This window comes from Bacillus rossius, chromosome 3 (genome assembly GCF_032445375.1).
Source record: "Bacillus rossius redtenbacheri isolate Brsri chromosome 3, Brsri_v3, whole genome shotgun sequence".
Lineage (NCBI taxonomy): Eukaryota > Metazoa > Arthropoda > Insecta > Phasmatodea > Bacillidae > Bacillus > Bacillus rossius.
Window position 1 is genome coordinate 113,798,446 of NC_086332.1, and position 26,192 is coordinate 113,824,637.

At 44.7% G+C, this 26,192-nt stretch overlaps 1 protein-coding gene and 1 long non-coding RNA gene across 2 annotated transcripts; one reads left to right on the forward strand and one right to left on the reverse strand.

Annotated features, from left to right (window-relative positions):
- Positions 1-956: 956 nt before the first annotated feature.
- Positions 957-1,781, forward strand: LOC134531363 (activity-regulated cytoskeleton-associated protein-like). Its single transcript, XM_063367063.1, has one exon. It carries the CDS (start codon positions 957-959, stop codon positions 1,779-1,781), a length of 825 nt encoding a protein of 274 aa, XP_063223133.1.
- Positions 1,782-21,099: 19,318 nt separating this feature from the next.
- LOC134531169 (uncharacterized) lies at positions 21,100-25,016 on the reverse strand. Its single transcript, XR_010074954.1, has 2 exons — positions 23,079-25,016; positions 21,100-22,998 (listed from the first exon to the last, which is right to left on the reverse strand). It is a non-coding gene; the product is annotated as an uncharacterized LOC134531169 (long non-coding RNA).
- Positions 25,017-26,192: the final 1,176 nt, after the last annotated feature.

Below are 26,192 nucleotides of genomic sequence, written 5' to 3' on the forward strand. Positions count from 1 at the left end.
CTCACGGTACTGGCCGCCTCCGGTAACCATACCGACCCGCGAGACTGCCGCGGAGATTAGGGTAGTTTGAGTCACGTAATCATGTAGTGATATGTAGCTATGTGCTATGTAGTGATATGTCATAAACGTGTACCAGTGCTGTGTGTCAATCGTGCATAACGGCGCATCATTAAAATAATTCAGTCCAACTCGTGTGTAATTTCAGTGTCACATGTATAGGTATGCAGTCTCCTACACTGCCTAGGGCGCATCCTGTATCCACTCAGTAAGCCAATCACCACCGTAAGCCGACGTACCTAGCGGGGCACGCTGAGGCAGCGAACCCACGAACATCCTCACGGTCTAGTTCTTCCAAGCTAGTCTGGCGCCCACTGGACAACGAATCTAAAGCTATGCCCTTAGCCCGCTAGGCATTACCCGTAACTATTCCATAGGGACAGGTGGCGGCAAATGGCGCCCCTGCGTGTGGCGTAACAAGCAAAATCAAAATCAGAAAAATCGTAAAATGAACAGGAAAGGACGAAGGTGAACGGCCATCTTGGACGCGCAGGGCATAGACTTACTGGCGCGACGAAGAAGGCCGACAAAGGGTTTCCCCCCCTCCTCCGCAACAACCTACTTGCGACGCGGGCGGGCGACGTCACGACCCGGTACCCCCCCTACTCAGCGGCCGTTTTCGCTCTCCGTTTTGTGCGGCCGTCCGGGCATTCCTTCTGCCCACCGTTCGCCCCCTCTCTTGAATTCGCGCGGCGGTCTCGGCGACACCCTCCACTCAAGACTTGGATCGGCGCGCGCAGCACAAACACCGCCATTCTCGGCCTCCGCTGTGTGTGGATGTCCGGGCAACCCCTCCACCCGGCTGTCTGAATCAGCGCGCGCAGCAAACTTCGCCGAAGCGGAACAACACGGCCACGTGCGCGCTGATGTAAACAAACACCGAAACTCCGTGCAGTAATATGGCCTATGAATGGAAGACAGGCACGTGTGAGATCTGCTTCTGGCCTCAGGGCAGGGACCTGTTAACCGGGGGGAGACCACCACTACGTACGTGCAAGTGTGCACCGGGAGGCGGAGAAACGCAGGTGAAAACTGAGCCCTCCCGAAATCAATGGGACACCGACGCGGGACAGGCCCGACCCACAGAGCCGAGAAGGGAGAAACCTACAGCAACCCGCCTGACAGCTGACACGCCATGGACGACACCTGCTGTCGGAGCGGGGCATCGGACCGAAGGCTCGTCGCACGCGCCGGAGACCACGGTGTCCAGGGGCGGGAGAACGTCACAGGACAACCTCATACGGGACCTACCACCCCGCAGGGCGAACCTGCCAGAGTTCACTGGGGCCCCGCACGAGGATCCGCACACGTTCCTAGAGCTATGCGAAGAACGCCTGGCACAGTGCCACAACCATCAGTCAGAGTGGGCGGAGCGGGCCAGTGAGCAGATGCGCGGAGATGCGCGAGCGTGGTGGAGCATGTGGGGGAGGTTCGCCATGCCCTGGGATGAGTTCGCCGACGAATTCATACGTCGGTTTGACACTGGGTCGCCTCTAGTCGACTGTTTGGCGCAATTCTATGGAGCTCGCCAGCGAGAAGGAGAAGCAGTAGAGCCATTCATCGGCAACAAGCTCCAGCTGTTCCGCCGCATCACACACGGAGTGGAACCCACCCAGGCACTGCCTACCATAACGAGCCTAGTGAAGGATGAACTCCAACCCTTCCTGCGTAACTGCCACCCCACTAATGTCTCAGAATTCGTGCGGGAGGCCTTGGGACACTGAACGGAATTTCCACCGCGCATGTCGGCGCGAACCGCCCCCGGCAGCACGGGGCAGATCCAGTCCCCCGGGAAACCGACTGGTTGTCGCACCACAAACGCCACATCCAACCAGTGGAAGCAGGGCCAGTGAAGAGGCAACCCCACGCTGGAGAGCAGACCGACAGACGAGAGGCATGGCCAACACCGGACAACCGCCCCAGTGTCAGCGAGGTTGCCCGCAGGGAGTGTTCCACTGGAACAACGAGTGCCCGAGATGGTCGCGGCAGTCGCCATCGCACCCACCGCCGCCCCCATCGGGGACGCCACCGCAACACCAGCAGCCACACGCCAACCCAACCCTGGCGGGAAACGGCCAGCGGGAGGACCGGAACTAAACGGCCCGCCCCCCACCAACCGGATCTGCACCATGCCCGACAACAGACCCCCTCTCCCGACCTTGGGGCAGCTTGGGCACCCACTCGACCGGCTTTTCCGCGTGCCTGTGGAGGTCAACGGATGGCCCGCTGATGCCCTGATCGACACAGGAGCCAGCGCAGTCTTCGTGCGGCCTGACCTCGTACCACCCGGCGCGCTACACCCGGATGATGGCGAGCTGCGCCTGGCCACAACCGCCCACGCCGGGCGGATGCTAGGACGCGCGGACGTAGAGGTAAGGCTGCGAGAACTAACGACTAGCGTATCCACTATTGTTGTGCATGATTTGTGTGAGGAAATAGTGTTGGGGCTGCCCTGGCTCGCGTAACATAATGCAGTACTGGAGTTAGCCCTCCCTCGACTAAATGTCGGGACGGTGGAGAGGTACGTAGTGTACGCCATAGTCCAGACCCCCACCTTGGGACACACCATCTTAACCTTGGAGGATATGCATCACAATGTCCCGCCTGCTTACCAGGCAAGAATAAATGCAGTCCTGGCCGAACGACCAGAGGTCCTCGCCGTAGACGGGCCATTGATAAGAACCACAGTGGCGGAACACCACATTCCCACCACCACTGACGAGCCTGTGTATGAACCACCCCGTAGCTACGGGTTCTGGGAGCAGCGGGTTATCCGGGGGCAGATTGACGACATGCTCCAGAGCGGGGTCATCGAGCCATCACATAGTCACTACAATGCATGCATCGTGCTGGCATCCAAGAAGGATGGCACGAGCCGCTTTTGCGTGGACTTCCGGCCGCTGAACGTTGTGACGGTCAGCGCCCCTCCCCCTCAAATTAGCGTCGAGGCCGCCGTAGCCAGCCTAGGTAGGGCACGCGTGTTCAGCACCCTGGACCTGAAGTCCGGCTACTGGCAGGTGCCCATAAGACGCTGGGACCGGAAGAAGACAGCTTTCACGGTAGCGGACGGGCGGAGGTTTCAATTCCGGGCTATGCCCTTTGGATTGAAGTGTGCCCCCGCCACCTTCCAGTCAATGATGACCAGAGTCCTGGAGGGATACATTGGGAGATTCACCCTGGCATACTTAGACGATGTCATCGTCTATTCGGAGAGTTGGGAGGACCACTGCCGGCACCTGGCGCTGGTAATGGAAAGGTTGGCCACCAATCACCTAACTGCCAACCCTGCCAAGTGCCACCTCGGGATGACCGAGGTCGAATTCTTGGGCCACGTGGTGAATGCCGAGGGCAACCGGCCCCAGATCGGCCACCTACGACAGATTGCCATGGTGGAAGTTCCTCGCACCCGAAAGCAACTTCAATGCTTCGTCGGGCTCATCAATTGGCTGCGGAGTTATATCCCTAACTTCTCACAGACCATCATGCCCCTAACCGATCTGCTGTCACCGCAAATCCGCTACCGCTGGGGCGAACCCGCCCAAGCAGCCTTCAACGCTATTCAGGAAGCCTTCACACAGTGCCACACACTGGCCCGCATCGACCCGGACCGACCGCTCGTCTTGCAGACGGACGCGAGCGCTCTGGGTACCGGGGCAGTGTTATACCAGGTGGACGGCGTGGGCGACTGGCAGGTGGTCGATTACGCCAGCGCGAAATTCGGGCGCGCCGAGAAGCCGTACCACAGCAACAAGCAGGAGTGCTTGTCGGTCGTGTGGGCCGTGAAGAAATACCGCCCACACCTGGAGGGCAGGCCGTTCACTCTCCGCACTGACAACCGCTGCCTCACCTGGCTCCACACCATGCAGGGGAGGAAGGGGAAGCTGATCCGCTGGGCACTATTCCTACAGTCATTCGACTTCACGGTTGAGCATGTGCCCAGGGCAGAGAACCAGCTCCCCAACCTACTCTCCCATGATCCAGACGGCGGCCAGGAGGTGTTGGACGACGACGAATGGGATGGCATCCTGCCTCCCGCCCGCGCCAGCTCGACTGGCGCCGCCGGACACGCGTGTGCTCACATCACGGTCAACGGAGAAGGGGCCGAAACACCCCCGAATACCGAGGCCGACGTGGAGCGCCCTGTGCTCACTGCGCAGCACCGGTCCCCAGATGCGGACAGACGACGAGAGCGTGCCAGCAATGACGGTCACCCAACCTGGCGGATCCAGGACGGCAGAGTCATGAACCGACCACCCGGAGTAACTGAGGCCTGGAGGACGTATGTCCTCCCAGAGGCCCGTGAGACGGTGCTCGTGTTATACCACGATAATGACCTCGCAGGACACCCGGGTACCGATCAAACCAGCCGAGCAGTAGGACAGTACTACCACTGGCCCGGGATGAGCCGGAATGTCCGCAACTACGTCAGGGAGTGCGAGACCTGCCAGCGGCACAAAGCCCGCAGGGGGGACGGCGTGCAACAACAGCAGCCCCGGCTGCCGACGACCCCGTTCCAGACAATCGCCTTAGATGTGATGGGGCCCTACCCACATTCACCGCGGGGTAAACGGTTCCTCGTGGTAGCCACGGACATGTTCACCCGCCGGACCGAGGCCTACCCCTGCGGCAACGTGAGGGCCACCACTATCTTTGAAGTCATGACCCGCGAATTCATGGCCAGGTTCGGCTACCCAGAGTCCATTTTGACTGACAACGGCAGCCAGTTTCTGGGGGCCCGATGGAAGGACTGGTGCCAGGAGGCCCACATGGAACACCACACCACACCTGCTTACCACCCACGGTCAAACCCCACCGAGCGCCGCAACCAGGAGTTGAAGGTCCAACTGCGCCTGCGGCTGGGCGATGACCATACTCAGTGGGATCTCCACGTCGCCGATGCCCTATTCTGTGTCCGCCGAAGAGTAAATGCGGCCACCGGGAGGACCCCGGCCGAGATGGTCCAGGGTCGCAACCTTCCGCTGCCGGGGGAGCTGGCCGTCCATGGAGTGCTGCACCAGGCAGAATGCAGAGGAGATTGCGACCAGCGACGCTCGGACGACCACGAGGCGGCGCGCACGCGACAGGCTCACTACACCCAGGTCATCACCCCCCGGACGACGAGGCCCCCAGCCCCCTTCCGGGCCGGTGACCAAGTGTATGCACGAGTTCACCCCCTGTCGGCGGCCCCGCGTAACTACTGCGCCGGACTCGCGCCACGGGGGGGGGGGGGGCCTACCCAGTGCAACGGCACCTGGGGGCGACGACCTACATGGTGAATGTAGGGGGCCGCCGCACCCAGAAGATCCACCGAGAGGACCTGCGGCTAGCAGCAGCGCCCGGGGACCCCCCGCCCGACGAACCCGAACACGACGACATCGCGGGCAGCCCAGCCACTGAGCCCGACGTACTCAGTCCCGAGGTAACCCCCGCAGCCGCGGCGTCCAACGAACCTAACCACACCGATGCCGCTAGCCACCCGGCCGCTGGGCACGATGCGCTCAGCCCCAACATTCCACCGCCATGTAGCGAGGGCTCCGGATGCGAGCACTCCTCGCTCCAAGCGGTCTCAACGGCCTATGACGCTACACCACAAAGACAGAGGAGAAACCGGCAAGGGCCAACCAGACTCCGAATCACGGAGGTGACGTCCCCAGAGCTCGGGAACCCCAGCGAAGAGCCACCGGACTAAGCCCCTATAGTCACAGAACCAGATGAACCCCAGAGTGAGGGCGCGAGCAGGCCCCGATGGAGGCGTCGATGGCCGGAGAGGAGATGCTGGGCCCCGGCACACCTGGCCGACTACGTCCTGGGCATCCTCATCGCGCATTGCGCCGCGACGCCGCCCACCGACCCAGCTGCCCCGCAGCGGCCGAGGCGGCGTCCGCCCGCGCCACCGCGGTGCCGCCCACCGGCCCAGTTGCCCACGCAGCGGCCGAGGTGGCGTCCGCCCGCGCCACCGCGCCATTACACCATGTATTCAGGTGCTGTATCTATCTAACGTTACCACCTGGCGTCGGGGACTGACAGGGCAGAACCGGGCTTCTCTGGGGGGGGGGGGGGGGGCGTTTGACGTCGTACCGACGCTACCTTCAGCCGGTTCTCACCCGATCAGTGACCCTCCCATTCGGAGCGCGCCCCAGCCACATCCGTAACGAGTCAAGTGACGTAACAATTAAAACATAAGATTCTATTTACAAGGATATTTGTTAGTGCCATTAAATGAAATCCAGGATCTCATTAGTGTTAATGCTTGTTAACAACAGTTGTCCATGTGACTATATTTTCAAACAGTTAATTATTAGTGATAGAAATATTAAGCCCTTAGCAAACAGTTTCCAGGTACTAATTTTTAATTAAGTACCTGGAAGGATGTATTATATAAAATTATAACTTTAAGATAAAATAAAGGTGTTGGCGAGAGGCCCGGGGGGGGGGGGGACGAGTCCTCCCACCTCCGCGTGGCGGTCATCTTCGGCAGTCTCCGAACACTCGCGTCCGGGGCGGACGTGTGTCCCGTGAGTAGCTTACATTTTAAGTGCACCGATAAGTCTTTATGTTCAGTAAGTAAATATTTCACAACCTCGCTTTACCGCTGCTCATGTGTCCCCGGACCTTTTTCGGCAGAGCCGGGCCTATCCCGACCGCCTTAACAAACATCCCGCGCAACCGCGTCACGGGTTAACTCACGGTACTGGCCGCCTCCGGTAACCATACCGACCCGCGAGACTGCCGCGGAGATTAGGGTAGTTTGAGTCACGTAATCATGTAGTGCTATGTAGTGATATGTCATAAACGTGTACCAGTGCTGTGTGTCAATCGTGCATAACGGCGCATCATTAAAATAATTCAGTCCAACTCGTGTGCAATTTCAGTGTCACATGTATAGGTATGCAGTCTCCTACACTGCCTAGGGCGCATCCTGTATCCACTCAGTAAGCCAATCACCACCGTAAGCCGACGTACCTAGCGGGGCACGCTGAGGCAGCGAACCCACGAACCTCCTCACGGTCTAGTTCTTCCAAGCTAGCCTGGCGCCCACCGGACAACGAATCTAAAGCTATGCCCTTAGCCCGCTAGGCATTACCCGTAACTATTCCATAGAGACGGGTGGCGGCATAGCAATACACAAGAATGAAATATATAAAATAGTCCTAAATAGGGCATCATATCTACGGTAGGTACCCATAGTTATGTTACATGCAGTTCCATAATTGTTCATTTTGCCAACCAATTTGTAAATTCTCCAACGTCACTGAAAAAACACAAGTTCGGTTGAACAGTTTAACCAACATTAAGGGCCGAATTCAGACAGCTCTTTCGACGGTCATCCACACACCGAAAGGCTTTTCCATTGAATCTGCTCGGCAGAGACGTTTTTCAGTGGTTGGTTGACTGCTGGATAAGGAGAGCCAACCACTTGAAAGTGAATGTGGTCTGAAGCTCATTCGAATGCCTGTTCAGTTGAAAATCGGCGGAGCAGTTGATGGTTTTAATATATAATTCCCACATAAAAACGTGTTCATGTATGATTGTAATTGTTTAAAACATTTTGTTATATGGCAGATATGTAAAATATGTTTTGGAATTAAATATGCGTTTTCAAAGAAATCGTTTCGCCCGCAATGTGTGCATTAGACACGTGTTTTGTAGCGATGGCAGAAGATTTGGATGAATTTCCAAATCACATTGACGAGGTTTTTGATTTTTTGATGATCTTAAAAATGAAAATCCAGTTTTTGATTTTTGTCGGGATCAAGAGTTCGAAACACAATTTTTTTTCTCTGTAAGAAACTGCATCTGTTTTTTTTGTTTTGTTTTCGATTACGGTTTTGTGCTTCCTCACGAGATCAAAAATAATCGCTTTTTCATCTGGAGAAAACACTATAATTTTAGGCAACGTATCCATCTTAAGAAAATTTCTCAACCTCGTGTAGGGTTACCAGACGTCTGGCAAAAGGAGGATATGTCCTCCTTTTTATGTATTTTTTTTGCGTCCGGCCGGATTTTCCTTAATGCTCCAAAATTTCCGGCTTTTTTATAAAGTGAGATAATTCCTGCAGTTATACTTTGGGCAAAGCGCGCGCTGTCCGCAGAGTCATCCCACTAGTAAGTAGTAGTATGACAGCTTGACAGGTAGCAGCACATGCAGAAGCACGTGTTTTTAATATGCTGTATATGCGTAGTTTGTTTGATTCTTTATACTGAAACTGTATTAAATGCCAAAACATTGTAAAATATCGTACTCCATTGTAATTAAGTCATGGCTTTTTTAAAAAAATATATATATATTGTCCTCCTTTTTAGTGAAATGTCCTCCTTTAGCGAGATGAATGTCGTCCTTTTTTATTATCAGTGTCTGGTAATCCTAACCTCGTGTCCAATCCAAACAAAATATTATTTTCAGCGGGAGAGCAAACAAAAGACAATCGAAATGAAATAGGGCACTTTTTCACACACACTCCAAGTACTTGATCTAAGAAAATTTTTGTGCCATGTTGCCAGGTCTTCACTGAAAGTGGATGGGAACAAGCTTTCAGCTGGCAGTCATTCGAAAGGCGTTTTTGAAGTATGAGAGGTGGAGAGTCTGCCAGATGAATGAGAGTTGGATGCGCTTTAGAAGGTCAACTCTGAATTCGGGCCTAAAGCTATCAAATATTACATGAAACATTAACCTGCCTCTTCTCTCTTCAACTGGTGCAGGAAGAACTCTGATTACCTGTACTTTGTCAATGACAGAAACATCTGGCTTGTCTGGCCAAATGAAGAAACCCCCTCGAGATTTTTGAAGAGAATAAGTCACGATCTGTTCCTGTTCTAAGTCTGTAGATTCGGTTACTAATGTCTGCCATATTGTCAAAATAGTTGTTAACATCTTCAGGAATTAACTGAGAACGTTTGGGGTTGATGCTTGAGACAATGCGGGAACATATTTTTTCACTGTTGCGTTTTATGAACGACCGAGCCCACTCTAATTCTGGGGTACACCCATCAGAAAACTTTGTGATTGTTTAACCCTGCCTTTTTAAGTAAACGTAAACGTAACTCAAAATGAGGTTAATGGGAAGCCCCATTCAGCAAGCTGGGTGGTGTAAGAACACAACAAAGATTCTTCAGCTTCCGTTAATATTGTCTGTTCTAACTATACCTACCTAAAAGGGGACTACAGATGTGACTCTGTAAGGTGCATAACTGTAAAAACTAGGGCTATCAACATAAATAAAAATATGTAAACAAATACTGGAAATAGAAAAATTTTGTGTGACAGGCGAATGGCGAATCTAGTAAAGTAGTAACAAACATATTATAATGGAAAACCAAGATGGTATTGAATTTATTATTGCTGTTTACATAAATTAGACCACTCCAGCACTTTATACAGTGAGTATGAAAAGGGGGCCAAGAATAAACAAACTAATCGCTGCCAATACGTGGAACACAACAAAACAAAAGTTCCAATATTAAAATTATGTTCAAAAAAATGTCAAATTAAATTTATCTCAGGGTTGTCTTCCGGCTAAATCACGTCGTTAGGGCTCAAAATTCTATCGTTCAAGACTTCTGGACCTGCGGTCGTAAAGTCTTGTGTGTTATTTGAATGTCAACAAAAAAAATTGGCCTTTAAGATTTATATATCAAAATGTAGCTGTTCCCAAATGATGAAAAATATTACTCTTACACTTTTCTCACTCAGATGATTATTTCGGCCTTAATCTAAAAAGCGTCACCTGGAGCTATAACTTTTTTCAATGGTTACCTGGTGATGCGCAGGGTCCAATTTCATTCATTCATATAATCCTGTATATTGTGCAGATCGGAGGAAATCTTACATCGGCGACTGCCGTGAAACATCGCCGTAATTTTAACAATATTTTTAAGCCTCACACACGGAGTTTTTGGGTCACTAAACGCCTGACGACCAGAGCTGTCGTCAGACCAAACGCACTTCCCAAGATGGGTCCAAACGTTCTCTTCCCCGGCATGCCTAGCGCCGGTCCTTCAAACCAGGCGCCGCCGCCCTCGGGCCAAACCCCGGCCTCCGTTGCGTCTAACGTACAAAATTCAAAGAAAACGGCCGAAAGAAAAAGTTAATTAGGGTGGTTTTATGCAAAATAATCAGTTCTAAATTAATCAAAATAAATATAAAATGTCTTTGGTACGTAAAACTGTTTTATAGAAAAGGTAAACAAACACTTCGGATTGTTATTGCACACGTCTCGTTGCCAGGCGACGGTAAACGTAAACGGTAGACAAACCACACGTGTCCGTGTCAGAACCTCTGTGATATGGCCTATTATCACACTGTCCACATGGTCTCTTAATGTCCATGTTCTTGCATCTTTTCCTCAACGCTTCCCTTTTTACTTTGTATCTTTCGGCAGCTGTCCTTATGCTCATTCCCTTTCTAACAGCAGTAATTGCTGAATCCATTTGTTCTGGCCTGTAATCCATGTAGGATCGCGACCCAGGGGATTGTTGATAGGTTCTCACTATGACGATCACCTGCAGGTAAATATGAAAAGAACACAGTGATAAAAGTATCTGTATTCTTGTTTTTATACATTTAAGGCCTAAATGCTATAGTTAATTCTGAATAGGTTACCTATCGTAGACATTAATATTTTAAAAAATATGCATGTTTTATAGGTTATAATAATTAAGAAATGACCATAGTAACCCCAAATTATTTATGTATTTACACTATTTACTATAATTATTAATAGCAAACAGCAATTTTAAAATAAATGCTTACATGTTAACTTACCTAAAATCCTGAAATCTTGGTGCAGGTTTCACAAGAACTCTTTTTGCTATACCACATGACACTGATCAGCTGTGTTAAACAGTTTAGCCAACATTTATTTTGGGGTAAATTTGCCGGTATAAAAAATTTGACAAAAAATATATATATTTTGGCAAAGTTTAAGTTAACATTCTCCTGTTATATTTCAATATGTTCATATATTCTGTTAAAAATATTGTTTTTGCTAGTAGTGTAATTTTTTGTAGGATAGGAGCAATCTTAAGATTTATCTTTGCTTTGACCATAGTTACCCCCCGTGACCGTAATATAGTGGAGAAATTTGAAGCTGACATAAAAGCTTACTTCAAACATTTTTATGGACTTAACCATTGCTGGTTTTCACTGTATTTCACAGAGTGACCACAATAATCGACAAGTAGGATAAATACACAAATACACAGAAAAACAAGCTGAAAATCAGCTGATATCACTGGTAGGTCTGGGGAGACGCACATCACAGGAGGACCCGGTTTGTTACGTTTATCCCCAAGCATGGACAATCCACAATTGCAGAGCAGGCTCCCAACCTGCCACCCATGCGCACGAAACACATGTGCTAAATCTAAATATCAACCTTGGGCAACAATGCATTAATACACAGCAAAACTGCAATAAATCTAAATTACAAAATATAAAAACACACCGCCATTAAAAGTAAAAAGCAAAATATTAAGAGTCAATGCAGCAGGTAGATTATGTTTCTCCTTGTCATAAGAGTAAAATCTTAAATAGGGCATTTTAACTAGGGTTCTGAATCCTCGTATATACACCAGCCATCAGTGCTCCTCTGTCACACAGATCGTTATGCCACATCGGTGCCTGCCCTTTTGGGTGTGGGTGTCACAAATGCCACAGCAGTATAAGAAAGATCAGCGAGATAAACGACCCTGAGGTAGATATGTAGATAGCCACCCATGCGGCTATCCAGTGTTGTGTGTTACTCCGCAGGAATCTCATGTATCAATCTGCTAAATGTAATCAGCAAACTTTATTAAGTTTTCTTAAATTGTTAATTATTAATTAAAATTTCATAATCATTTGTATTTCTTATTGGGCCAAAGATTATTCACTGTGCGAAAAAGCCACAAACTCAACCTGAGTCGTTCCTTTGCTCTGTGTACCTCGTGTGGGAAACATGGCCTCCATAGGCACAGAGCTGCTGGAGGTCTGCCAGTCGTCACCTAGCCGGCTCAGAGGCCGGTCGCGTCCACCCTCCACAGGGTTTTCAACACTTTGCATCCACACCTATAGCCTCTATAGTGTAAGTTTTCTTAATCCTTTTACATCGGCACTGTGGCTGGCCTCACCTCGGTGCTGCTTCAAAAAGCTCACAGCTTAACTTAAATCTTTCTTTCGCAATCGCGCGTTCTCGAATTTTAGCTTTTCAAACTTTGTAGTCAACAGGCCGCGTGCGAGCCTATCCTCGGGCAGCAAGCTGTACTTGTAAACTGTTTGTCTTTCGCCCATGCTGGGCTGTCCACAGACAAAATGTGCAGATGCTTAACTTCACTCAATATGTATTTGATTAATATCGATAGGGAATTTGTTGTAAGCCAAATTCCCATGTGAAGAACATGAACATGAGAGTCTTCACCCATGCTCAACCACAGATACCTCTGCCGTACCATAAGTAACATCATTTCAGGGATAGTTCACAAAGTAAAAAAACCGAACTCTTATTTTAGCGAGATGCGTCAGATGTATAGTTTCCGCACCAGTGATCTGAAATAGGTGCATTTGTAATTTAGTGTTTTGAAGTGTTAATTATTCTGCGTTGTGTCATCCTATAGTGTTCTGCTGTGTATTAGTGTTCACTGTGAATTACGCCACAGACTTAAAATGTTAGACAATCTATAATTACTTTTTCGCCACCTGCAGACCTGCATTTCGCATCATCATCCTTGAACTGTTAACTTCGCTTTCAGAGTCCTAACCATAACTTTCTTGTTCTTTCGGTGCACATGGCCATGCTGTGGTACACCATAATGTAACAGGTTGGGTCCTATGGCAGTACCATGGACAAGAGACTATTTTGTAATAAACCCATACCATTTTACTGTTCACCCTGTTCTCCTTTAACTGCAGTCTTTAGCCGCATGGGTAAGAAATATCCTGAGAGCTCGCTGGGCATAAAATTCACTTATGCTTATCTAGAGACAGCCCAAGTGGCGACAATTTTGCAGCAGTTATTAATAACGCTTCAATTTTATTAACTATTATAAGCCTTGTGTTTAGTTACCATGGCAACACACCAGTGGAAAATCTAACATTACACTAGTCCATTCCGAGGCCACATTTGTGCATGATCTGCTTTCGTTATTATACTTTTTAATTTTTCTTTCCCTAAAATAAACATTTGAAGGATAAGAATTTTAAATTTCATTTTACTGAATAAACTGTTTTGTTATATGTTTTACGTTTATTGGTTAATACATTAATTCTGAATTAAAGCCACTTTACTGAGAATAAAAAAAAATAATTAAAATCCCAATATGTTGTGTTACAGCACTGCGCTCTGATTACCATTTTTGTTACAGCATTGTTCATTATAATCAAAACAAAGCAGATAGAAAGTTAATCACACTAAATACTACCATTTTTGTTACATTGAGGCAGTGTAGGTAAATCAGATTAAGTATATAAATAATACCATTAAAATTATACTCTGCTGTAACGGTGGATCTTTTAGTTTCACAAGGATATGAGGAATGAACAGAAACAAGGTGTCATTCCGTCTGAATATAATTACTCCATATTTATTTAAGGAAACTTATAACAGATATTAAAATGTGTTAAAATACAATTTTAATTACATAATTAAAAGAGCTCTCATATGTATTAATATACGGGCCGGCCTAAATTTGATTATAAAAGGTTTCATTAAACATAAATAAACAAATTAAAAAAATAAACCATCCCAGTGTCAGTTCTTAAAGTCCAGAACGAAAGTTTTATACAATTATTATTTGTTCGAACGTAGTAATTTAAAGATTGTTCCAAAAAGGTTCATAAATACTGTAGCACCGGAGGTCTGATGTTTGCTGGCCGGAGTTCAGCAGTCAACATGGCGCCAGGGCGGCTGTTTGTTGAAGAGGGAGTGAAAATGCGGCTATTTCCTCATCTGGCTCTTGGACCCTGTCTGTGAACAGTCTGAATCAAACATGATCAGAACTGGTACACATACAGTTAGCAAACTGGGCAGAAAATGCCCGCAAAAATTTAAGGGGAGGTCGAGGAATAAAGTTGATAGTAACTCACCAGACAGGGAAGTTGGCTTCTAGCTTCTGAAGCGTAGCAAGTCCGGATCTGAAGATCGGGAAAACGCGGGAGGCGAAGACGTTTCATCATTTCAAAAAAAATTACTTAAACAAAATAAAAACTATGCTGTGTACTGTACAGATGGACTAAACTACTTAAAGAAGTAATAGGGATAGCATGCCTTGTCTAATCGACTACATCGTCGGTTACGGCCGGACAGAAGTATTGTAGTCTCGCCGATCCGCCGATAACCTAAAACAGTCCGTCTGGAATCGCGACGCGAAGTGCCCGTGGAGGAGGCGCGTCTCGTAATTAAAAGGAAAAACTCAATCAAAAGGTGGTGGGGGAGACAGGGGCGGCCGAACCGAAAGGTTCCGAAGTTCTCCGAGTGGGAATCCCAAAAAAAAAACTCTAACTTCGATATCTCGAAGTTGGTAGCACTGGCCGATTTTAGCGCTACCTGTTAAGGGGTGTCTGAAACAAATAGGAATCGACTCGCCTGAGACGTTTGCTACAGCCTGGGGCTAATGGCACAGTCGGTTCTGCTCTCTGGCGGCCTACAGGGGAAAGAAAGAAGAAGGTTGGCAATGTCGCCACTAGGTGTCGCGGGCGTTAGCTCCACTATCTGGCGACAAGAGAGGAAGTTACTATTTCTGCCACTAGAAGTCGTGTGTGGTCCATATTTGCACATCTTTTTCTGTGGCAAATCGTCCTTGAAGTCGGCCACTGCCTGGCGGGTTCACGTCAGGGCAATGATTCTGTGCCAAATTATGAGAACCAAGGTGTGGTGCTGTGGGGGGGGGGGGGGGGGGGTGGACGAAAAATGCAACGAGGCTGGGAACGAGTGTCCTAACGTGACTTTCTATGAGTGAACCTAAGACGTATGCGTGGCGGAAATAGCTGTTTTAAGCTCTTTTCTGAGAAGTGGTAACAACTCATCCAGAGCTGTTGTATGCAAATTTAGTCATGCAGGGAAATAATGTTACAGGCCGGGAATGTGACTGCAAGCGGGAGAAATGTCACCCAGGCTGCTAACGTCTTCATTAGACTTGCAAAAGATCAGATTGGCCCCTGAGAAAAGGTGCCTTGGGCTACTGCAGCAAAGTTTCACTAAGTAGAGTACACCAGCTTAACAAAGTGTAAATCACCCTAGTGTAACCAAATTATATAGAAAATAAAATTTCCAAAAATAATTTAAAATTATAATAACAATTTTTAAAAATACACGCAGAAATACCTAATTTCCGGCACAGATGGCATTTTACCACTTTGGGTGCTGCCATCATAAAAATACGTCGCCACCATCTGTGTTAAAACTGCCCGTGACTTAAGCCCACTGCACACGGTACAATATTTTCTACTAGTGTGCTTACTAGAATGCTTACTGGTTTCTGTACTGTGTAGGCTACAAGCTGAAATACTAGGTGCGCTACAAGTTTCTGCTGCACACGATTTTAGCTGCCTCACTAGTTTTGTTAAGAGAATATTCTCCACAACAATGAGTCTGTCAAAGTGACGAAAAATTGCCTCAGTGACACTTCTTATTGCTTTAGATGCAGAAAGGAATAAGGAGACAAAAAGAGCTTTGTGGGCAAGGAAATAGTTGTTGCTACGCAATGAAAATCGAGGCACCCTTGCCATGCTTTTTGAGGAACTTGGGTAAGGAAATTTGTGGTTATTGTACTATTACATGGTAATAGCACAGACATCTTCGTGTTTATTAAGATATCTGCTATGAATGTTTAGTAAATATTTCGCCTTATGACAACCATAAACTTTTCATCTGTGGAACTTTAATAATATTAATATTTTTTTCTTTCATCTGCATTGTTGTAATTTTCGTTAATTTTTTTACCGTTTATTTTTTATTCTGACCATCTGTTTAATTTGTAAATTCAATTAATTTTATTCTAGTTCCTTACCGTATTGTTGTAACCAAAGGCCATGAAAGGATGTTATGAACCATATATATTGGGTATACACGTATCTCAGCCACACAGGAACAGGAAGTAACTTAAAAAAGTGTGATTTTTGGCGTTACTACGTGTAGGCTAAGGCCTGACGCCTGAACAATTAAAATTATTAAAAATATGAGTTTAGGGTATCGTCGGTTGTGTACATTAATGAAATTGTTACAACTAAATATCTTAACGAACTGTAAGTAATATTTACTTGGATTTAAAGCAGTTATGTCAATTATAAGCCAATTTAAGAATTGCTTAGCTAGGGACGCCATAATTAAGCAGTGTCGCCATTGTTCAAGGCTTAAGCGGCCAGTATAAATTTGCTTACATGCTTATAAATACGTGAGATTTCTAGCCAAACAAACTATATTGTTGCAAAAGTTGATAAAACTGAACTTCAATTAGATTGTGTATATAACATAATATAAAGAGAAGTAATTCTACTTAGACACCCAGAAGTCCTACTTTTAAGATAATCGTACTCCCGCTGAACTAAAGCCGTGTAATTCTATTTAAAATAGAATTTAATTTGATATTAAACTCTCTAATTTTTAACTCACTTTGAAATCATTTGATTTATGAACGATATAAATTTTGAAACAACTACTGGACTTAATTAAATCACTTTTGAACTTTTGGGTGTGATCTGTGCCAACATACATCCTAAGACATTTGAACTGCAAATAATCTCCAGGAAAGATTTGTCACAATATAAATTAAGAATTTTTAAGTAAATTCATATTTTATTGTTGAGTATTAAAATTGTTATAACTCCACCAACCTTAAATTCTTATACACACTTGGAAAGGATGAATATATACATTTCTTATAATATTTTCAAACTTACAAAAGATTCCTAATTATATCGTTGAATAATATTGTTAATTTTCATATGTATCAAGAGTCAGGTTCAGGTTATGTATGTCAGTGTATGTTTATTATTGAAAGTGTTGCTGTGTTATGTTTACTATCTATGGTTCAAACTATTAAACTTCAGATTTTTCACCACTCTTTAAATAATCAATTTCCTATCCACATAATATACAAATTTCTTACTCCATAATTAAAATACTATATATTTCCATAGTAAACTACAGATTGGATTCGTCAGTTGTTACCGTCTACTATTGTTTATTTGTTAGAGCATTGTTTCTAAGGTTTTTATGCAATGTTATATTATTAAGTTTACGAAGGTATCAACAACACAGTACCTACACTTTTTTCCTCCACCCTGTACTGCCTTCTCTCCCTACTTCAACAATAAATTAAAGAAAGAGAGAGATAGAATTATTAGTGTAACAAAGGGAGGTGCAGAACAGAGGAAGTGGCGCCGCAACGTGTGGGGCTCGAAGAGAATCCCTAAGTAGACTACCTCTCCAAGGTGAAAACACAAGATGTCTGTTAATAAGACCTATGAATTGAGGAGTCGGTCAGAGCTCAGCAACAACCTGGAAGATCTCTCAGAACACGACAGTATACAGGAAGGATATGAGCCTGTATATCAACTGGTAATGGAGGTACAGCCTGAACCCAGCACACCAGAAAGAAATGAATGTCACAGAGAGAGTGGGACAGCTACAGCCACACCTACAGCTGCAGCTGAAGATGAGCAAGCAGCGAACATGACTCACACCACCACACCGACCGAGAACCTGCCGTCAACTGAGTGGTCTAGCATTATGTTGTTATTACAGAACGTGGCAACTATAACAAACCGGTTGGACGACAACGTGGCAGCTATCACCACCCGTTTGGACGCCAACGCTCTGGACAACGCACAGAACATGGCAGCTATCACCAACCGTTTGGATAACAACGCACAGAACGTGACGCAGCTTACTGAGAAGATTGACGGAGTCAGAGGTCAGCTGGACGCAAACCTTTGCGAGTTGAAGAGTGAACTCAACACCAGAATAGAGGTTTTAGATCATCAGCTGCAAACAGGCCTCAGTGACCTGGAGGGACGTTTGGATGCCAGATTACAGGAACAATGTCAGTCGGTGGGACAGCTGGCCAACCAGGTACTGACACAACAAGAAAGAGTTGAGAACTTGGAGTCACACACTACCTCCATGATTCGATCAATGGAACTGGTAAGAATAGAGGGGCGAGACCAGTCACAGCTACTCCAGCAGAGACTCGCACATATAGAGGAGACAGCAGTCACTCTGCAGTCACGAATGGAAACAGTAGAGTCAGGGGCAAGATCAGCCGCTGAACAAGCTGCTCAAGCATGCACCAGCTCACTACAAGAACAGAGGCAACTGAGAGGGGAGGAATTACATAATCGGATGACAACTGCCAACTCCTCCAGGACAGAGCTACCCAACCTACAGCCTACCGTGACTGCCAGTTACCCTTCACCACCAGCCCCAGTGGTTACCTCAAACGCCACACCACCTCATCAGACCCCATCTTGCAGTACTTCACATCTTGATCAGGTGGCTCTGATACATCACCCAGCCAAACATTGGGCTGAGGCTATGCCTACGTTCTCTGGCAAATCCTTAGAAAATCCAGTTAGGTTCCTCAACAAATTTGAGGAATATGCCCGAACCTTTGTACTAAGTGACAATGATAAATTGAAGTGTTTGAACGTAGCCCTTAAAAGTACTGCCTTTTTCTGGTGGGAGTTGCAAAGCCTGCACATCAAATCCTACGAACAATTCAAAGAAAAATTTAGATCCCAGTTTTGGAATCTAAAGGTACAAGGGAATTTGAGGGCCCAGCTACACTCCGACAGATTCGACAGTAGGAAAGGGAGCAGTCTGGAGGCGCACCTTTCATCAATGTATGAGCGCACCAGATATTTAGACATTACCATGTCAGACGATGAATTCATCGCAACCATGCTGACACAACTCCCTATCGCCTACCAAATACAAATGTCGGGACATACCTACAAAGATGTTACTGAGTTTAGGGACCATGTTCTGGCTGTAGACAAACTACAGAGATTACAGCGAGGTCAAGGTGCTAGAGAGGAATCTGAAAGAACACCTCACCAACCACCCAGTAAGAATGTGCCAGTGCACAATTACTGGCAGAACAAAACCAAACAGGACCAGCAGGCAAACGTGCACACCTTGACGTGGGAGAGTACAGTCAAGAGTGATGAGGACCACAACCAAGGGCATCTCGCTAAGAAACAAAAGGGCAAGTATACCCATAAGAATAGGCATAACAAGCCCTACAACAAGACTATCTGGTGGTCGAACAAACATGCCTGTAGTGATGGTGAGGATGGCCACCACGGCCAGCGCTTGGGTAAAACATCTGTTGAACGGCCCCCCAGGAAGGTCACGTACCCCCATCGTTATGCAGATTCAGATGGTGAGGCTGACTACCGTCACCAGAGTCAATGCCAATTTTACGCTGACTATACTAGGGGTAAACATGACTTCCGCCAGCCACATCTCAAGAACCCCGCCAGCCCAGACAGAAGCGGCAGACCACCGAGTCATCACAGCTCGTCTGGCGGCATACAAACTCATTTTGCATATCCACCACCCTCATTCTCATCACAAGAACAGTTCCAGCCACAACAAGGCTATTTTCAACGTAACGCACCGGTGAATCCTGCTGCTGCAGAATTTCAGGCAACAGTACCCAGGGCTTCTAATGGTCCAAGTAATTGGACAGGGCCTAACCCAGCAGGTTCAGCTGCCCAGCAGTGCAGCCAGAACAACCAGGATAGAGCATTAAACTAGAACGGGTCAGGTTTGCATCGCCCCGAACTCATACCCGCTATCCAGAGCCTACATGTCACCCCTTATGAAGCTCTGTATCTGGATAAATCGGTGGCGATCGACCCGCTCTATATGCCCAAATTTGACAAAGAAACCGATTACGAAGAACTACCCACAGGCAGTGAGGTAGAACATCTGATCAACAGTCGCCTACAGTCTGAGGCACAAGCAAGGCAAAGAAGGAAGAAGGCTTCGAAAGTCAAGCAATTTAACATAGGAGAGCTCGTATTATGCAGGAGTGCAAGTGTGAGCAAGAAATGGGACAAAGTCACCAAGAAGTTGTTCTTGCTGTTCAAGGGACCCTATGTGGTCACAGACAGGATACATAACAACTGCTATGAGTTGGCAGACCCTGCCACCAACCACAGCATAGGCAGGTATAACCTAACCCAGCTAAGGGCCTACCACAAGCCTATGGTCCCACAGTAACAAGTGTTATTTGCTTGTGTCAGCTACTACAATAGTGTTTAATGGTTTTTTTTTCTTGGGGAATTAAGTAACAATATAAGTGCACATGTTACCTACACTGCGCAGTCCTATGTAATCAAGGAATTGCACATCAAGCACTGTAAGTGTGTGAAGCTAAATGTTTTGTGTCCAAGTCAGGACCTGTGCTAGCCAAGGTTGTACGGTATGCTGTATTTGTTAGTGTAAGGAAATGCACTAGTCTGGTTGCCTGATGAGCTTAAAACCAGTGTGTTGTCTCGTGACGGTCTAAGACTAAGGCTCTGCCGCACTGGGATTTGTTGTACAGCACTAACCTAGGGTTATTATGGTACCGTAATGTATGGCTATGGCATAACCTAAATGGGTATGAAGCTTCGGTGACACATGTGAGCAGGACTAGATGTCTACTAACAGTGTAATCATGTTGTTTACTCTGAAGAAAAAAAAAACCTACTGATCCACTATAGTGTGAGCTAACCAACCTAACAAGAGTGACTACTATGTGTTAATTTTTTTTTCGCCGACCAGCTGTGTGACTCCTAAGCAGTACATGCACATTGCGTACTACAAGCACAAGAACACTTGCAACTACTAAGCCATGCACACTCTAACTGCTAGTTACCTGCAGATATGATACTCCTTCTCGTAGCACTCTGAGCCTTAGCTTGTTGTTGGATCACCCACAAAGCTATCTTATTTAAAAAAAAAAAAAAAAATATTTAATAATATTTTGCAATTAAAAAAAAAAAAAAATTATGGAAGCTTGATATGAAGAAATTTGTGTGATTTATTTTGCTCTATCAGAATGAAGAGAAAAAAAAACTGCACTGGAACTAATTTATTTTGGAATTTGATTTTATAAATTATGGGCACAAATTAATTTTATGAACTCCGAATATTATTTTGATGTGTAACACATAATTCGAAGCACTGTCATCTTGAGGATCACACTGTCACGCGAGTGACGTCACTGTTGTTCAGCAGTACATGATGATGTGATTGTCTTCTGAGTTGTTATCCACAGTAGCAAGGAACACTGGTGTTGCGAGAGAAAGTCCGCTCTTATGCTGCCCAGTTGTTGAAGGAAGTCACTGTAACAGAATTGTGACAAATGTATAAAAGTGCAAGAAATTTTTATATGTCACGGTAAATAGGTGTAACACCTGACTGGAAGATCATGAACATTCTTGAAATGATATGAGATTCCGCATCAGCCAGTAGCTGACATCCTACCTAACAAGACAACAGCATTCTGCAAGTAATCTACTGTGCAGCTGTGTCCAGAGTAAGATAGTGAGAGACTGTAAACCACCAGCTGAAAACCTCACCATACTCAAGAAAAAACACTGAAATTGTCCAAGACTGCATCTGAATTATTATTCATCTGTAGAACACTATGTAATAATTTTAGGCTTGGATAATAATAATATCTGTCAAGATATCATAAGAACTGATAAGGTTATGAAATATGTGTAACAAACTGTAAAATAATAATGACTGTTGCATCATAAGAAATGATGATATTCAATTATGTATAACTTTAATTATGTATATAATTTTTCAACTGGTTAATCTTGTGTGTAAATATTTTTCTTGTGTTATGTTATTTAATAATCTCTTAATATGTTGTAAGAAATTGTAATAATACTGATAATTGCATTAGTAGTCAACTAATTTACTCAGTAAATCACAGGTTAAATGCTGTGTTGAAACCATTGTAAATATGAATAATATTTTTTTTTGTGGAATAAAATTCCAATCATAATACTGTTATGTAGCAGTAAAATAGGCTGAATAGCAATTGTATGCTACATTATCATGATATCTAATGAGGATAATTAAAAAAAAAAAAAAAAAAGGTGTAAATCAACACTGATAATTATTGATATGGTAATTACAAGTTGTAAACAAAACCAGAAAACTAATATAAGGTTATACCACTGACAGACTAGTCAACCAATAAGTAAACTAGCAGTACAATTGTGTAAATATTGTGTTCCTATGATAATCCACAATTATAGCATTACTTTGATGTTGAATAATTAATAAGATTTTATCTTATTGTTGCAATGTATAGTATATTATTAATACGTCAATAATGACAACTAGAATTTATTTTCTTTAAACAATTTCCTATTTCTCGTAACGAATATAATTTTTTTTGATTAAGTAATTAATTTTCGTAAAAGTGATTAAATCTTTCCTGGTTATTTACACCAATCCTACTGTGAGAGCGACTTCAAGCAGCAACCAGTCAGCACAGAACATTGTTATGTTTACTGTTAAAGTGAGTTATGGAAACGCGATATACTAGATACACACCTGTCGTGTGCATAGTGCGGAAATAACCACGAGTGTAGAACACGGAAATATACTTAGCGGTGCGATGACGGAGCTGGCCTTGCTCCTACTAGACATTAGGTTGACGCCACGTATGCTGACACAGCGGCGTCAGCATGAGACCTCCGTCTATTCCCCGTTGATACCATCCCTGGTCAAGGGCTGGGACAGCCCACGGGCCACCTGGAGAGCCGAGCCCGGCACTGTAGCGGACATCGTCAGGACCCGCCACTGTCAGCCACTAGTTCTCACGAGCGCAGGTCACCCGACACGGTACATCCTGTTGCCGTGATCAGTAGCCGACACCCCCCTGCGGTGGCGTGGAGGTATCGTTATCGCCTGCCCAGTTGTGTGGCAGCACACCACGACGCTGTGGTGAATCCTGGAGAACCACTGAGTGTTATTATTGGTGCACCTGACACTACCTAGCCGAGCACTACACTCAACTGTAAGTAAACCTACCAGTGCTATGTTCCTGCTTGATGTTCTTCACCATCCCAACACCCTATCAACAGCACGACTACGAGACGACGGAGTTTTCGCGCCATTTCCGGAGCGCGAAGCAGCGAGGTGTCTACTGCGAGACGGCTGACACGAGACTGAACAGTCACGCCACGCCTCGGCCGCCGGTTGATCGCTGATTAGCGCGCCACCCAACCCCCACCTCCTTGCCAATTCTCAACCGTCGCTTCGAGTAACGGTCGCACCTGCTGTGTGTGAGAGAGACAGATGGGTTAATAATAAACCGGCGATCTTATGCTTTGTGCTCGCTTCGTTTTATGATTATCCCATGGGACAGCATCTGTACTATTACATGGTAATAGCACAGACATCTTCGTGTTTATTAAGATATCTGCTATGAATGTTTAGTAAATATTTCGCCTTATGACAACCATAAACTTTTCATCTGTGGAACTTTAATAATATTAATATTTTTTTCTTTCATCTGCATTGTTGTAATTTTCGTTAATTTTTTTACCGTTTATTTTTTATTCTGACCATCTGTTTAATTTGTAAATTCAATTAATTTTATTCTAGTTCCTTACCGTATTGTTGTAACCAAAGGCCATGAAAGGATGTTATGAACCATATATATTGGGTATACACGTATCTCAGCCACACAGGAACAGGAAGTAACTTAAAAAAGTGTGATTTTTGGCGTTACTACGTGTAGGCTAAGGCCTGACGCCTGAACAATTAAAATTATTAAAAATATGAGTTTAGGGTATCGTCGGTTGTGTACATTAATGAAATTGTTACAACTAAATATCTTAACGAACTGTAAGTAATATTTACTTGGATTTAAAGCAGTTATGTCAATTATAAGCCAATTTAAGAATTGCTTAGCTAGGGACGCCATAATTAAGCAGTGTCGCCATTGTTCAAGGCTTAAGCGGCCAGTATAAATTTGCTTACATGCTTATAAATACGTGAGATTTCTAGCCAAACAAACTATATTGTTGCAAAAGTTGATAAAACTGAACTTCAATTAGATTGTGTATATAACATAATATAAAGAGAAGTAATTCTACTTAGACACCCAGAAGTCCTACTTTTAAGATAATCGTACTCCCGCTGAACTAAAGCCGTGTAATTCTATTTAAAATAGAATTTAATTTGATATTAAACTCTCTAATTTTTAACTCACTTTGAAATCATTTGATTTATGAACGATATAAATTTTGAAACAACTACTGGACTTAATTAAATCACTTTTGAACTTTTGGGTGTGATCTGTGCCAACATACATCCTAAGACATTTGAACTGCAAATAATCTCCAGGAAAGATTTGTCACAATATAAATTAAGAATTTTTAAGTAAATTCATATTTTATTGTTGAGTATTAAAATTGTTATAACTCCACCAACCTTAAATTCTTATACACACTTGGAAAGGATGAATATATACATTTCTTATAATATTTTCAAACTTACAAAAGATTCCTAATTATATCGTTGAATAATATTGTTAATTTTCATATGTATCAAGAGTCAGGTTCAGGTTATGTATGTCAGTGTATGTTTATTATTGAAAGTGTTGCTGTGTTATGTTTACTATCTATGGTTCAAACTATTAAACTTCAGATTTTTCACCACTCTTTAAATAATCAATTTCCTATCCACATAATATACAAATTTCTTACTCCATAATTAAAATACTATATATTTCCATAGTAAACTACAGATTGGATTCGTCAGTTGTTACCGTCTACTATTGTTTATTTGTTAGAGCATTGTTTCTAAGGTTTTTATGCAATGTTATATTATTAAGTTTACGAAGGTATCAACAACACAGTACCTACACTTTTTTCCTCCACCCTGTACTGCCTTCTCTCCCTACTTCAACAATAAATTAAAGAAAGAGAGAGATAGAATTATTAGTGTAACAAAGGGAGGTGCAGAACATTATGGATCTGCGTTTGTGTGTGTGTGTGTATATATATATATATATATATATATATATATATATATACACACACATATATACATATACACACACATTATAGCAACTTCCGAAATAATAAGTTGCTGGAAAATGTTTGTTGCAGCTCTGAGGATCCAACTTCTTTCTCAAACTTCACATGGATGGGCGAAGCTGTGATCGATGAGCTTCTCACTCTTATCACACCCTTGATAGGGAAAAAGGATACAGTTATGAGAGAAGGAAGCTATTTCTCCACGATTTAGGTTTGCAGCAATGCTTAGATTTCTTGCATCTGCTACCACATTCCACGATCTATCATACTCGAATCGCATTGCTCCAAATACACTGTCTAAGATAGTAACTGAAACACTGCATGCGATTGTGACAGTTTTAGAAGAAAAGAAAGCGATAGCCTTCCCAAGCACACCATTGGAATGGGATACAGTAGCATCAGAATTCCATGTACTGTGGCAGTTTCCTCACTGCATTGGTGCTTTAGATGGAAAGCACATAAACTTTAGGCCACCAAGATGTGAGGGATCAATGTTTCGGAACTACAAAGGGCTCGACAGCATAATTTTACTTGCCCTTGTAGATGCAAAATATAAATTTCTCTTCATTGATGTTGGCAAAAATGGGTGCTTGCACGATGCTTCAGAGTTCCGGGAGAGTCCTCTGGCACAAAATTTGCTTTCTGGCAACTTGAATTTGCCAGAACCTCATCCTTTGCCTGGAGGAGATACCTCCTTGCCTTATGTCCTCACAGCAGATGATGCATTTCCTTTAAAGGAGAATATTATGAAGCCCTACCCAGGACATGCACTGAACAGCAAAAAAAAAAAAAAAAAAAAAAATTAATTATAGACTTAGTAGAGCTCGAAGGGTGGTAGAAAATACATTCGGTATACTGGCCAACAGATTCAGGGTACTATTGCAAACTATTTCTTTGAATATATCTATACTATAAGTTTATACACTCAGTTTGAATTTTTTCATACCTGAAACATTGGTCTAATTTTTCAAGGCAACAAGAATATAGTGTTATTAAGTTTGTCCTTAGATAAAAAGTAATAAGGGGCATTATAAACGAGTAGGTGAATAGGATCAATTTGAAAACTTTTTGGAGTTGTGTGCCTTTATTTTAATCTTGG